Raw genomic sequence first — 16134 nt, 5'->3', positions numbered from 1 at the left:
CACAGTCGCCGTTCCTGTGGCTGCTGCCGCTGCTCCCGCCGCGACCGCTGCAATATTCTATAACCCAGAGACCCGGGGGGGAAGCATGGCCCGGCCGCTGGCATGGTGTGCCGCTCCCTCCAGGACCTACCCCTGTTGGATGCTCCAAAGAAGTTTCCCCTGAGAAAAAGTCCAAGGGAGGGGAGTTAACCCTCTGACTGTGTTGCTGTCCCCCCTAGGGACCCTTCCATGAAGACTGAGGCAGGCGAAACTGCTGAGAGCCTGCTGACATGACATCGGCCACGGAGTTTGAAAACGTGGGCAACCAGCCACCGTACAGCCGGATCAATGCCCGCTGGGCTGCCCCGGACGATGAGCTGGATAATGACAACAGCTCAGCCAGGCTCTTTGAGAGGTCCCGGATCAAGGCCTTGGCAGGTACCATTTGGGGCCGTGGGGGTTAGAGGAGCCGGTCTCATAGTCCCCAGGTTCAGTCCCCCTCCCTGCCTGTGGTCAGTCCTCTGTGTGAACTGGCCTGAGCCCTGGCAGGGACGTGATGGAGATACAGTTATGTGGCCCAGAGAGACCTAGCCCTGGTGGGAGGGAGCACAGGCTCAGGCAGCCTCTGCTCCCAGGCATCCCTCACTTCGTCCCAGGTGGGAGGAGGTGCAAGGTAGGCCCTGCCCTGTTATTCTGTCCTGAATGACCTGGGGCCAGAGTCCCAACGAAGAAAAAGTCTGGGTGAAGGAGTGTCTGAGGGGCTAGACGGCCAGGTGGCGGTGCATGGGGCTTCCTGATGCACTCAGTCTCCTTCCTGGTCCTGGAGAGAGAAACTATTGTCATCCTCGCTGTCATCCTGAAAGAGAGTGATTTGATAGGAAATTGAGAACAGGTAACATCCTCCCCATAGTGGCTCAGGAAGCCAGATTTTCTGGACTAAACCTCTTATCCTTAAACTGGAATTAGATTTTTACTTAGCAGGTTCATAATAGATTTCTCTGTGTGTGTGTGTGTGTGTGTGTGTGAGAGAGAGAGAGAGAGAGAGAGAGTGTGTGTGTGTGCGTGTGTGCGTGCGTGCAAGCTTGCACTTAAATCTCTAGCAGAAATGGTTTCTCCTCCACCCTGCTGGCTGAGATGAGATTCTTGGGATTTTTTCCTACCAAACGCTGTGACCATTGCCTCCCTGGAGCCTGCCCAGGGAAGCTATGCTCTGGTGCTAAGTCCTTGGCCAGTAAAGATAGTTTGAGTTCTGTGGGGTAGTGGATGGGTAGAAGGGGGAGAGGTGGATTCCATCAGTCATGGAATGCTCCACCCGTCCTTAACCCAAATCAGATTTGTTGCCCCATCATCAACTGTCTCCATTTTCACTTTGTAAGAACGACCCAGCCTCTCCCATAAGCACTTTCTAGAGTGATCCTTCCAGTGCTCCATCACTCAGTGGCCCTTTCCGAATTTCCTAGTACTACTCTTCTCCCTTCTCTCCCTCCACTATGCTCCCAGAAGCCTCAGTCTCCAGCTGACTCTGAGGAATGAGCAGGGCCCTAGGCCCCTCTGGGACCATAATGGCCTTTCACCTTGGGAGTGTCTGGGTTTCCCATTCTGTAGAAGAAATGGGGTGTCTCATTCCCTTGTCATGATGGAGAATCCATGCAGGTCTCAGCCATCAGCTCTTGTGCCCTTGTTCTTTGTAGGAAACTCCCTTTTTTCTTCCTTCATCCCCTCCTCCCCATTCCCTACCCTTAAAAAGTCCTTCCTTGATTTCCCTTGAGGACAGATAACAGCACCAATCCCTTGCTTTGCTTATGTAATCTTAACCTCTTTAAATAAGCGAACTAGGAACCCTTGTCTTTGCCAGTCTGGTTTTACCTTCTTTATGTCTCGGAGCCTGCTGAGCCTGACTGCAGTGACCCTGGTGATAGAGGGGGAATGAGATTCCATAAGTCTTGTCAAAGGACAGTATGAGGCGTGGAACTGTCTTTTTTGCAGGGATCCTTTTGATATGTTTCACAGACACCCTATTTTTTAAAGAAACCAAGGTAAATTCCATTTTAACAGTGATTTATTGTACTCCTACTCTGTGTAAAGCTAAAACTCTTGACCAGATGTGAAAATGGAGAAGAAACCACAGAGACGAATTCAACATAGTATCTGTCTCTAAGGAGTTTATGATCTATTAGGGAAAATGAACAATGTTCATAATTAATTAGCTTAAGTTGAATTAGAGTAGAACCATAGGAAAGTCACATAATTAAATGGCAATGAGAGAGCAAAGGAGGAGGTGCAGGCAGAATCAGGGACTCGTGTATGAAGAAGGCCCTCAGAAGTGAAGGCTGACACACAGGCATGACATAGCTTCATCCATTTGGACTATGTGAGTGGCAGCCAGGTCTAAGAAGCAGGTTGGGAAGCTGGTGGAATTAAGTTGATCAGGTTGATGGGGAAAGAGCCTCCATCTGCCTTGCCTGGGTCTCACTAAGAGCTTGCAGCTCATCTACTGAGACTCTGTATGCACCCCCCGCCCCCATTGCCCCCCAGGTGGGGGACTGCAAAGTGCAGAATTGCACGCCTGGACGTGATTTAGACCATCTGGCCAACAGGTAACCACGGCAGTTTGGGAGTTTGGGATCCATTCAGGATTTTTAAAAACAAACCTAAGTAGTCTACTGACTTTCCTGAGAGTCCACTCTGAGTGACCTGTGGGAGAAGCCAAAGCTTTGTGAGGGTCCAAAGTAGAGAGGTGAGATGGACCTGTTCTGGTGGGTAGGCAGAGCACAGCAAAGGGCTGTCAGGTTCCACCAGTTTTCTTGACCCTTTTCTCTTCAGTATTATCTTTGGGGCTGCCTTGGCAGCCTAGGCAGGGATCAGTGTTTCCACAGAGACTGAGGAATCAGAAGTGCCTCTGGTTCCTCTCATTCCAGCCACTCCCCCACGCCTAAGAGCATTAGGGCAAGGAAGGTGTTTGGTCCTGTGTTTCTTATAAGATGGCGGTCATCTGCTTTGTAGGTATATGTGGCAAGGTTGGAAAGATGGGTCTAGCCTTTTCTTTCTGAAATTGAAGGTCTTGAGGTGAGGAGGAAAATGTCACAGGACCCAGATTCCACCGCTAATGCTACTGCCATGATGCTTGAATCAATTTCCTGTTTCATAAAATGTGGATGGTAGTACTTTCCCACAGGTGGTGTGAAGGTCAAGTAAGATAAAGTTTATGAAAGTTTTTTATTAATAATAAAATACTAGAAAATGTTAGTATTTACAGGAATACTAACTGTCCTTTCTCTTAACTTCAGACATTCAGGATCATTAGCTCAGTCACTGTCCCCATTATCTTGGCCTGTTCGTAGGCCCGTTTCTTCCTTTTTAACCCCACCCTCCTTTGTCTTAGAAAGCCTGGGTTTGAAAAAGGAGCCAGGGACCAGGGAAATTTGGCTAATGCCTGTGCTTGGAGCTCTTGGCTCAGTCCCCAAAGACCCAGTGCCCACAGGGTTGAGGCCCCATGCTTTGTAGATCTTTCTCTTTAAGGTTGCTCAGCCAGGATCCCAGCCATGTCTCTGCCATCAGCCGGGTGACCCAGAAGGCCCAAGAAACCAAAGGACGATGAGGCTTATTAGATGCTCTTCCTCGTGTGGCAGATTCTCTGGGTCCTTCTCCCCTTAGTGACCTGTGGTTAGAAAACTTGCAGTTGGTTAACTGGACTCCATTTTTTTCTGCCTCTTAAGTCACCTTCCCCTCAGTTCCAAAGGAAATACTCTCTATTCTGCCTTTCATACCATTCCCAACTCTCCCTCCCTGGACTGAAATAAACAAGCCATCTGGTTATTCTGTGTGGAAACTGCCACACTGGTATACAAACACCTGACCTCTGTCCAAATGAATCACTGGATTCCACACTGTGGATGAGCCTGACTAGAGTGAAGGGGGAGGTGGGCAAGAAAATGCTGCAGAAGGCTCCCAGACGGGGATGGATTTGACCTCAGCAGTGCCGCGGGGCGGGGTGGGGGGGCTCCAAGCAGGAATATTTGCGCAGTAGGTCCCTGGGCAGATGTTAGCTCTCCACATCAGCATCTGAAAGCTGACAGCACCTCATGAGATTAAGTGCTGGGTAGCCCCAGGCTTCTTCCTGAACAGGGGTGGTTCTCTGCTTTGATGACTAATTTTTGAAAGCTTAGGGGAAAGGGTGCATTTGAAAAGCTCAAGTTCTACCTCCTCCAAGAGGGTCCAGCCTTCACATCTCAGTAGAAAGTCTTCAGGTGTCTCCTAGAGCCACTGTTATTTTCGCTTACACCTCATTTCCTGTCCTTCCTCTTTTTCATCCTGGGAGCCATTTGGTAAACATTTGTGGCTGTCTGGATGAGGGATGAGGCACTGCAGGCTGCAGGGAATTTACCAGCCAGAAAAGCCCGTCCTCTGTGCTCTCTCCTCATCCCAGAGGCGGCGTCTGCCTGCCTGCCCCCTTGCACCTGTCCTGGTGCCCCACTGATTTGGGTGAGGACACTGCCTCGGGCGTGGGAGAGAAGGAATGCAACAGAAAGATGCCCCCCCAAAAGAGAAACCCTGTGCATGAGCCTCCCCTGCCTTGCCCACTCAGATTGGTATCTGGGCATCCCAAGTGCCACCAACTGCAGGATTTCCAGCTCCTCAGAGCACAGAGGCATCTGGAAGGTTGCAGTGCCGAGAGCAGTCCAGGGCCTCTGGTGAAGGTCTGTGAGAAGGAGCAGGTCCAACATGCCCTTCGTCCTCTTCTGTGGCCCAGGGAACACAGAGCCATCCTTCTCAAACAAAGGGCACAAATTGGTGTAGCCCACTCTGGTTTTGCCTTTAATCAGAAACCAAGTGGTGTTTTACACTAGAGATGCCTTTCCTTTCTGCATTCTGTCTTTGTAGCCTTCTTACTAAACAGGAGGTGAGGTCGCGCGTGGTGAGGTTGGTTAAGGACAATTCAGAGAACACAACAGGCAGCAGGTGCACGGCGGGCTGTGTCCCTGTGCTCTGAAGCACAGAGTTGCTGCCACTTAAAACCTTGAACGTCTTCCAGACCCACTTTGCCCAGGCCCCAAGTTTAAGTTCGGTGACTGACGGATATTCCGCCAGAGCCTTAGAACAGCGGCCCTCCGACCCTGCCACTCCCTGCCCACCCATGTTGGCTCCCTGGAAACTCCAGAGAGAGAGTGGTGTGGGCTCCTTCCTGACTTTGGTAGCAAAAGGTTATGCTTGCCCTTTCCCTGGGCCTCTTTCCCCACCTGCACCAGGATGACACTGATCCCAGGTGCCCCAGAGGTGCCCCAGTTGCCTGAGAAGAGCTTTGTGTCCAGAGGGTGAATGATGTCTTTCAGAGAGCAGGATTTCACCACAGCGTGTGTGTGGAGGGGGGTGGGGCACAGGCGCGGGACTCTGCAGCTTCTTGCGGCCTATTAAGTTGACAAGTTCACATGCAGCTGCTGGAGACCGAGGCATCAGGTGTGAACGTTCTGAATGTCTCCTTTAAGCTACCTGTGAGAACAAAGATGGTGTCATTAATGAGAGGTTTTTAAAAATGTTTTCCTCTCAGCTTTCAAAACAGGAGTTGGAGTTCTGTGGAGAGACTATATTTTGGGAAAATATACTATTCATAGAAATATGTATAATCATCAGCAATCATTTTAGTATACTGTCAGAAGAAAAAATAATTGGCTCAGCAGCTTTTTCGGGGCGGTCAGCCATTGTGAGTTTCCCCTCCTTTCCGGAAATGCCACTGCTCAGATAAACCTGGTGACCCGTGCAGACAAATCAGTGAGAGGCCAGCATGCCCCCCTGTGCTGTGCAGTCGGGGTGGTCTCCCCTGCTCCAGACGGAGCACCTTCTCCCACTGGCTCCCTCCCCTCTTCCAGAAAAGCTGTTCTTCCTCTGAGAATGCTTTGCAGAACCAAAGCTGTCCCCATTTCTGGGTGACTGCTATCTATCATTGTGAAGATGCTTTTCAAATATTAATACACCGAGGTTAATAATAAGACTCTTCCCTCCCTGTGCCGTGCAGTCTGAGTGAGCTGCAGGCATAGGCCCCTCCATCTTCGGGACATTCCTGTGGGCTGTCCGCTTCATTCCCAAGGGCAGGCTGTGACACCAGACCTTGACTGTGCTTATGGCTTCCAAAGCAGCTGGCATCCATTTCCCCCTTCTCCAGCTGGGCGCCCCCTGCGTGCTGCTTGGCTGAAGAGACACCAGGAGAGTTGTTTCCAAGCATCTGTAGCAATTGTTCCTTTTCCTTTTTTATCGTGTCACCGAGAGAGAATGACAAGGAAGCTGGAAGCTGCTGAGTCTCTGGAAGCATTTTGCCTCCAAACCCTTTGGCCTTCAGACTCTGGAAACCAGATCTCATTTTACAGTCCAGTGAGAAGGAAGTGGATCAAATAATCACACATGTCTCTGTACATGTAGACATATGTGCATGATGACAAAGTATGATGAATTCCATAAAGATTTACTGAGAACTATGAGTTTCTAACATAACCTACAGCTCGTACCTCATCCGAGGAGCAGTGGGGCTTGTTGGAGTGAGCGCATGGGGGAAAGGAGGGGTGGAGATGGGAGGGGCAGGCAGGAGCCACATCACAGGGCCCTTCTAGGCAGTTGGTATCTTCAGGGTCCTGGCAGGAAGCTACAGGAAACTGAAGAAGGGTGGCTGAGGGGTTTACTGAGACTATTTGCAAAGTTGCTGCAGGGTCAAAGGGTCAAAGGGTGGGAGCCTGTAGCGGAGAGCGCTGTAGGTGCTCAGGGCAGGAACTGCCGGCCTTCAGTAGAGGGCCAGAAGGATGGAGCTGCTCCCACACCCATCAAAGGGTTCTCACAGGGAAGCATGGTTACATTTGGATTTTTGGATATCACTCTGACTTCAGTGGGGGGAACAGGTTATGGGGAGGCTGTGCAGAAGTCTGGGAAGGAGAAGATGGCAGCATGAGCCAGCCTGGGCACCATCAACAGGGAGAAGTGAGCCATCCTCACATTATCATTCTTCTGGCCTCTTGCGCTATCATGGGCTTTCCTGAATTAGATGACCTTGGCCAAGTCACTTTTCTGCTCCTCACCTGAAAAACAAGGGGCTTGAGCCTAGACGATGCACTTTCCAGCTTTGGCAGCCTGGGAGGAAGCCACCTGTTAGAGTAGTGCTGACCATATGCCTCTACCCCGAACCATAGAGCTTAGGTTCCTGGCTTAGGGAAAGGGAATAATCGATCCTTTTTAGCAAATCAGTAGATTCTCAGTTCAATAAAGGCTAGGCTGAAACTGAGTCCCAGACCATCTCAGCCTCTGTGGCCTTGTGTTCTCAGCGTCATCTGTCCTCGCAGCCACCGCCTGCATGCAGGACAGGGCTTGGTGCTGGCACGCTGCTGAGTGGTCTCTGTACTCTTTATCCAGACGATCTCACTGGTTCCTCCCACTCTGAAGGAAGCAGGGCAGAGCTATCACCACACCTCTCCATAGATTCCGGAGGCTGCCCAGCAGGGAGCGCCAGGACCAAATCCCAGGGAGTTAAAATCATCCCAGCAGCCTTAGGGCTACTGGGCTACCACACCTGGGCTTTCTCGAACATCCTTCAGATCCGCATTATCTCCTCCTCTGCATCCCACCCAGAACACCCCTTCCCATTTTCCTTCCCCCAGCAGCTTCTTGAGCCCCTTTGATCAAAACCCTGAGTTCCTTTTTACTTTAAACCTCTGAATACGATCCCCTGCTGTGGGCCAACTGACCCTTGTTCTGTGGTTGTCCCACTGGACTCTGGCCATTTCATTTGCACAGGTCACGTGTCAGTTGGGGCTGTGGTGCTGCAGGCAGAGACCAGTAGCTGCCTCCCCGCGGAGACCCTGGCCTCTCCCTGTCTGGTCCCATTTCCACAGCACTTTGAAGCCTCGTCCTTTAAGAAACTTTTAGTGACATGTTGCTTTACTCAAGAACCTCCAGGCTTTGCTGTTCCCCTGCTTGTGCTCTCTCTCTCTGACAAATAAAATCTTTAAAAAGAAAGAAAAGAAAAAAGAGCCCCCAGGCTTTTCTTTACCTGGAGTATAAAGTTCAAATTCCCTAGACTGTCCTTTAGCTTCTTTGCTCTGGGTCAGTTCACTGCTTCTCACCGCCCCCCCCCCAAGACGTGCACACCTGTACGCACATGCCCGCACACACACATTTGCCAGTGTCCACCTCGAGGCCTTTGAACAAGACCTCCCTCCTTCCCTGCCATTCTAAAACCATGATCATCTTCAAACTTCCCATCCAAACTAACCTTTCTTCAAAGAAATTTTTTAAAAAATCTAAACTGGTCTATAATAACTTTCTTTCTTTTTCTACTATATGCAAAGACCCTATTTTAAAAACAATAGGATGCATACTTTTATATCTTTAAACATTTTTATTACCCAAAAATATATAATAAGGTTAGCAAAATAGATTTAAAAAGGGAAAACTAGGGATACTGTTAATGACCCATACAGATATTTTAATGCCTATAGATATATGACTATGTGTATAAATGTGTGACTATTAAAACATTATCTAATATTATGATCTTAGACTCTTTGTCACTGAGCAGTTATATTGTGAATATCTTCTCAGGTCAGCAAACATGTAGAGTATCATCTTCATGGCCATATAATCTTCCTTTGTGTTAATGTAGCCCAGTCTAGTTCACCAGCATCTTCGCATTCAACTCTACTCACTTTTAAAGTCAGTCTTCTGTGCTTTATTCTTGCCTTTGCAGGTATGTAGTAAGCATCCTAGAGTTTCTTAGAATCAACCCTAGCTCGGTTTTAGATCTTACAGGTAGGGGAATCATGTTCTAGCCATTCACAATACTACTGTGCTGAAAGTTGGTTGGCTGAAAGAAAAGTTCCTCTCCAAACTAAACTATGGGGTAGAATTTGTGCCATCAACATCATTTATGATGCACCCCTAAGGGTCTGCTGCTATGCTAGGCTTTATAGCATTGCTGTCTATATCTTCAAGGTTTGTCACGAGTTCATGGGAGTTACAAGTATCGCTCACTCAGGTTCCCAAAGCTCTCGGCTCCCTAGTATGAGAAGGAGAAAAATCTGAAGCTGTAAACTTGCAAAGTGCTCAACATTAAATGATTGGCTTCAGGCCCAGGCTAGGGGTCCATGGGCCACCCGTGATGCCTCTTCTCCCTCTTGTCTTTCTGACCACCGAGCTTTACCCATACCTTAGGGCTGGATGCTGGTAAAAATGCAGGCTTCCTAAAAAAAAAAACAAAACCTTTGTAACTTTTCATCAGTCATTTATTCCTCAGGGTTTATGAGCTTTATATCCTATTTTTCTTCATGACATCTGTTGTTTCTTATTATAAAAGGAATACATGTTCATTGCAGCAATTTTAGAAACTATAGATAAGCAAAAAGCAAAGTCACCCACAGTCTTACCGCTCAGCTATAACAACATCCAACTGAGGCTTTCATTTTTAAATGGATATTAAAAATTATAAGACCAGGGTCATATTATTTATATAATTTTATAATCTGAACTTTCCCTTAAAATGTATTCTAATATCCTTTCTTGCCACTGAAAGGTCTTCTACAACCTTATTAATATCTTTATAAGTACCGAAATGATCATATAATCCTGTTTTGAATATTTAGGTTGCTATTCTCTCCTCTTGAGAGCAGATTTGTAACAGACAAAAGAGGGAGAGAGATGAAGCATGCATGCAAGGAATTATATAGGCAGCAGGAAGAACTAGGAAATATATATGTGGCAGGAAGGACTAGATGCGAATAGACCTAGAAATAAAATAGTTCAACCTTACCACTTGGCTTAAGAACAGCCAGTGTGTAAGAAACTTTTATTTTTAAAATAGCCCCCCTGGGACTTCTGAAAACAAACTTGCCAGGTGCCATGATGTCAGGAAGTGAACCAGATGCTGGAGTTGGTGGGGTCAGTGGCAGGTGTGATGGCGCCAAAGGAGGAGGGAAGTTGAAGGAAGAGCCAAGAGGAAGCCTAGAGAAGGTATAACATAGCAGAGGAAGAACCTTGACCCCAAGGGGAGAAGGCTGCGCTTTGAAACAACCTTCCAGGATAGTCAGAGGGCCAGACCTCCGAGAGTAGCTCTGTGGTGGTCAGGGAGGCGGAGGGAAACTCTCCCTCCTGAGCTCTGCTCTCAGGGGGTGTAGGGAGTATTCCTTACCTCATAAACCTTTTCCCTCTCTCCCTTCCACCTCTCTCATGGCTCAGGTGGTGAACATGCTTGTGACTTTTGTCCGGTGAAAAGTCCTGAGCAAGGACACACAAGGGAACTGGGCTATCTTGGAGAGAGGAGGAGGGGGAAAAAAAGGTTAATATTTTCTTTAGGAAGGGAAAAATGTATTTCTATATTGAGTAAATAATAGGTACATCCAATGGGTAACACTCAAAAGATGCATAAAATGAGTTTTATTCCCACCTCGGTCCCTCCAGATACCAGTTCTTTTCCCAGGACCAGTGTTATCAGTTTCTCATGCAACTTTCCAGGAATATTTTATGTATATATTACCAAATGGTCTATATTATTTTCCCAGCTTTTTTTTTTTTTTTACTATACATTGTTCTGTAATGTGCTTTTCCCCAACCCAAGATATACTGAAGATTGTTTTATTTCCATTAATACATAAACAACCTCTTTTTTATAGTAATTAAGTATTCCACTGTATGGACATACAATTTTAATTTAACCATCCCCTATTAGTGAGCATTCCAGTATTTGTCTCTTTTTAAAAATGCAATGAATAGGGGTGCCTGGGTGGCTCAGTGGATTAAAGCCTCTGCCTTCTGCTCGGGTCATGATCTCAGGGTCCTGGGATCGAGCCCCGAGTTAGGCTCTCTGCTCAGCAGGGAGCCTGCTTCCTCCTCTCTCTTTCTGCCTGCCTCTGCCCACTTGTGATCTCTGTCTGTCAGATAAATAAATAAAATCTTTAAAAAAAATGCAATGAATAACCTTATATATAATTTCCCAATATATGAGTTTATCTGTAGGACGTATTCCTAGAAGTGGAATTACTAGGTCCAAAAGTATGTGCATATGCAATTCTGACCAAAATTGCCAAGTCTTGCCAAAATTGCCTCTGTTACTTTCTCTAGCAACATATAAATGTTTTCTTTTCCCACGCTTTAACCAAACACCATATTTTATCACACTTTTCGGTCTGTGCCCACCCAATAAGTGAAACAGTATCTTGATGTCATTATACTTTTTGGCTTTTAGTATAAAAATTTCAAACATACAAAAAAGTAGAGCTAAAAGTATAATGAATCATCACCTCGACTTAACAACTGTTCATTTTTTGCCATATTTGCTTGTCCATTTCAGGGCTTGAAGTATTTTTTTAATTATTTTTTTAATTTTTTTATAAACATATAATGTATTATTAGCCCCAGGGGTACAGGTCAGTGAATCTCCAGGTTTACACACTTCACAGCACTCACCATAGCACATACCCTCCCCAATGTCCATAACCCCACCACCCTCTCCCGCCCCCCCCCCCCCCCTGGCAACCCTCAGTTTATTTTGTGAAATTGAAAGTCTCTTATGGTTTGTCTCCCTCCCAATCCCATCTTGTTTCATTTATTCTTTTCCTACCCCTCAAACCCCCAACGTTGTATCTCCACTTTCGGGGGTTGAAGTATTTTTAAAGTAAATTGAAGATCGTCACAACATTTTACCCCTAATACTGTAATATGTACCTCTGAAAAACAAGAACATGTCCCACCTAACCATAATACCACTATTACACCTCCCTTTACCCTTAGCTGGCAAAAATGCAGACTGAATAAAATTGACATCAACTCTACTATAATCTAATATTCACTTAATATTCAAATTTTCCCAGTTGTCTCAAAAATGTCTTTTATGGTTAATGTGCTCACACTAATTAAGGACCATTTATTAAATTTTGTGTATATGTTTATACTTTTAATTCATACTTCTATGACTACCTTGGACAAATTTGTGCACATTTAAGAGATTTTACAGTTTTTTGTTAACTTTTTGTTTACATACATATGTCTATTTCACTATTAGATTGTTGGTCCTTTTCCTCATTAATTTGTTTATGTTCCTTATATCCCAAGTGAATTGGCCCTTTGTGATGTGAGTTGCAAATATCTTTAGTCATTTGTTTGTGCCTATCTAACCCACCCAAGTGGTTTTTTTTTTTAATTTTAATTAGGAGGTACAGAAATTTTGCCTGAAGTTTTTTTTAATGTAGTTGAACTTTCAATCTTTTATTTTATGCCTTTGGAATTTTGTGTCCTATACCAGCATTATAAAAAAAAAAAAGAAAAAGAAAAAACTCAACCATGATTTGTTTTGGTATTTTTATGGTTTCATTTTTACATTTCAGTTTGTATCCAAATGAAATTGTCCTGGAATGTGAGGTATATATTTAAGGCAATTTTTCCTGGATAGCATCTAGTTTTGTCCACACTTCTTATCCAATAATCCTTCTTTCCCCTTTGTTTTTGAAATACCATGTTTATCAGGTATCAAATGCCTATCTGTGCTTGGGACTATTTCTGTTCCATCGATGTTTCTATTCATATTCTAGTAGCACACAGTTTTATCATTGTACATTTATGCTGTGACTTACTATCTGATAGAAAAAAACACCTGGGAAGGCCTGTTCCTCTTCTTTTGGACTTTTCCTAGCGATTTTTGTTTTCCCAATGAGTTTTCTCATAGCTTCTCTAGTTTCCCTCGAATAATACAATTTAAATATATTTAAAATAATATTGAATATAGATTAATTTAAAGTAAACTGACAACATTATGATACTGAGTTGTCCTACTCAAGAATTGGATGTGCCTTTCTACACATGTGTTCAAATCTTTTGTGTGCCTCAGGAGCACACAAAGGAAAATTCAGGTTTTCTTTTAAATGTTTTTTTAAAGATTTTATTTATTTCTTAGAGATAGTATGAGTTGGGGGGGCCAGCAGAGGGAAAGGGAGAAGCAGACTCCCTGCTGAGCAGGGAGCCCAAGGTGAGACTTGATCCCAGGACCTTGAGATCATGACCTGAGCTGAAGGCAGATGTTTAATGGACTGAGCCATTCAGGCACCCCTCAGGTTTTCTTTATGTAGATTTTACACCCTACTTATTTTTTTTAATTAACATATAATGTATTATTAGCCCCAGGGGTACAGGTCTGTGAATCGCAAGGTTTACACACTTCACAGCAGTCACCATAGCACATATCTTCCCCAACGTCCATAACCTAACCACCCTCTCCCTATCCCCCAACCCCCAGCAACCCCCAGTTTGTTTTGTGAGATTAAGAGTCTCTTATGGTTTGTCTCCCTCCCGATCCCATCGTGTTTCCTTTATTCCTTTCCTACCCCCCAAACCCCCCACGTTGCCTCTCAACTTCCTCATATCAGGGAGATCATATAATAATTGTCTTTCTCTGATTGACTTATTTCACTCAGCATAATACCCTCTAGTTCCATCCACGTCGTCGCAAATGGCAAGATTTCATTTCTTTTGATGGCTGCATAGTATTCCATTGTATATATATATACCACATCTTCTTTATCCATTCATCTGTTGATGGACATCTAGGTTCTTTCCATAGTTTGGCTATTGTGGACATTGCTGCTATAAACATTCGGGTGCACGTGCCCCTTTGGATCACTACATTTTTATCTTTAGGGTAAATACCCAGTAGTGCTATTGCTGGGTCATAGGGTAGCTCTATTTTCAACTTTTTGAGGAACCTCCATGCTGTTTTCCAGAGTGGTTGCACCAGCTTACATTCCCACCAACGGTGTAGGAGGGTTCCCCTTTCTCCGCATCCTTGCCAGCATCTGTCATTTCCTGACTTGTTAATTTTAGCCATTCTGACTGGTGTGAGGTGGTATCTCATTGTGTGTGTGGTTTTGATTTGTATTTCCCTGATGCCGAGTAATGTGGAGCACTTTTTCATGTGTCTGTTGTCCATCTGGATGTCTTCTTTGCAGAAATGTCTGTTCATGTCTTCTGCCCATTTCTTGATTGGATTATTTGTTCTTTGGGTGTTGAGTTTGATAAGTTCTTTATAGATTTTGGACACTAGCCCTTTATCTGATCTGTCATTGCAATATCTTCTCCCATTCTGTCAGTTGTCTTTTGGTTTTGTTAACTGTTTCTTTTGCTGTGCAAAAACTTTTTATCTTGATGAAGTCCCACTAGTTCATTTTTGCCCTTGCTTCCCTTGCCTTTGGCGATATTCCTAGGAAGAAGTTGCTGCGGTTGAGGTCGAAGAGGTTGCTGCCTGTGTTCTCCTCTAGGATTTTGATGGATTCCTTTCTCACATTGAGGTCCTTCATCCATTTTGAGTCTATTTTCATGTGTAGTGTAAGGAAATGATCCAGTTTCATTTTTCTGTATGCGGTTGTCCAATTTTCCCAACACCATTTGTTGAAGAGACTGTCTTTTTTCCATTGGACATTCTTTTCTGCTTTGTTGAAGATTAGTTGACCATAGAGTTGAGGTCTATTTCTGGGCTTTCTATTCTGTTCCATTGATCTATTACACACTACTTTTTAAAGCTGAAACACTGTTTTGTTTTGTTTTTAAGTTATCATTGAGGGCCTTATAAACTAGTACTTCAGAAAATGATTCTGCCATCCCTTCAGTGGTATCTTTGGCCTCTAGAATTAAATCTAAACTTAGTCTTTCATTCAGGGCTTTCCATATTCCTCTAAAAACTTATTTCCACATGTTTCCTGCTTACCTATGGCTACCCAGCAGCCCCCAAACAAGCTCCATCCTCCCATGTCTCTCTGTCTGGGAACGTCTTGCCTCCCTGGCTTCCCTCCTCTTCTGCCTATCCAAAGGGATTTTCTTCATGAGACACCACCACCCACACCGCCCACCTTGACTATTCCAATTAGAAATGACCTCTTTCCTCTTTGGCCCATGACCATTTACCGGATATGCCATTTATCTGGTAATTAATCCAGTATCACCTTGTGACAGCTTTTGTATTGTTAAAATGAACTGCCTTTTGGCTCTTGTGTGGTTGCAGAATTAACTGCTTGTGGGTTTTTGTCTTGTTTCCTCAGCTAGATCATGAGGCCCTTGGGGAGAGTGAGCCTGCCTTGTGTCCCCACAGCATCCAGGACAGGACCCTACACATTGTAATAGCAGTAGTAGTGATGTTAACAGTGATGAGGACTTTAAAGGCTTAGTTTCCTGTGTGCCAGGCACTGTTCTAAACACTTTCCATGTATAAACTCACTTGTTAGTGGATAAATATTTGTTTTGGTATTGTGAGTTTATTTGACCTCAAACCAAACCTTTAAAAACGAGTGTAAAAGACCACCCAGACACAATATCCAGACACTTGTTCTAGCTGGCTGGTCAGAGAAGAAGGTGAGTTTTCTAGGAGAAGCCATGACATGTAAGGGAGGACTGAGGATGGCCACAGCCTGAGAAGGAAAAAAAGAGGAAGAGGAACAGGCAGGAATGGAGATGCCCTAAGCTTGAGGGTGGCAGAAGCGGCAGGGTTTTCTGAGGCTCTAGCTTTGAGTCAGGCTATGCTGGTGGATTTTCTTCTTTCCTGCACTGGCAGGGCTAAGGGTCTAGAAATAAGGTCTGGCCCTGCGCTAGACCTTGCTGAGGCCTCCATTCCACAGAGAGTCCCTGCATGATGGCCCAGGTCCCCTAGGGATAGCAGGCCCAGTGCATGACCATTGCTCCAGCCTGTCCACATTAGCTGGGTTCCCCGCCCGGCTGGCCCTGGGCCACCGCCTCTCCTGCACTTGGAAGGTTCCTGATGAACGCCTGGACCATGCTAAGAGTGAATGTGCTGAGCATGCTGATGTGGAACAACCAGAGCAAACAGCTAATGGAAATTAATTCCCACCCCTGGGCCTTTTCTCTCCTCAGGATCATCATTAGCTTCTCGGAATCTTTGCCATGTCTCAACACTGCAAAATGTATCAGGGTGCTGGGGATTCTGGGTAATTTCACCCTCGCCTTCAAGTAAAAGGCAGCCAAGAAGCTGCCTCCCTGAGCTCTAAACCTGTGGCTCAACATTTTGGGGTGCAGGAGGCTTCGTTTGTATGTTCAAAACTGGGGAGATCTAAGGGTAAGTGAGGAAACATCTGTACCAATGTACATGCCAGCCCAGCAGCCCGGAGTTAAATCCCATGTCCCCAGCTAAAA

At 45.5% G+C, this 16134-nt stretch overlaps 1 protein-coding gene across 1 annotated transcript in view; it reads left to right on the top strand.

Annotated features, from left to right (window-relative positions):
- Positions 1-263: 263 nt before the first annotated feature.
- The window catches only part of LOC111161312 (spectrin beta, erythrocytic), a 65641-nt gene continuing 49770 nt past the window's right edge, over positions 264-16134 (top strand). Inside the window, exon 1 of the mRNA XM_022524907.1 lies at positions 264-417. Within this exon, the coding sequence (XP_022380615.1) occupies positions 270-417 (148 nt within the window). The 5' untranslated portion in view covers positions 264-269. The remainder of the gene's footprint in view (positions 418-16134) is intronic.

This window comes from Enhydra lutris, unplaced genomic scaffold, assembly GCF_002288905.1.
Source record: "Enhydra lutris kenyoni isolate GAN:26980312 unplaced genomic scaffold, ASM228890v2 scaffoldscaffold4, whole genome shotgun sequence".
NCBI lineage: Eukaryota > Metazoa > Chordata > Mammalia > Carnivora > Mustelidae > Enhydra > Enhydra lutris.
The sequence above is the reverse complement of the archived record's forward strand: the minus strand, read 5'-3'. Positions and strand labels throughout refer to the sequence as shown.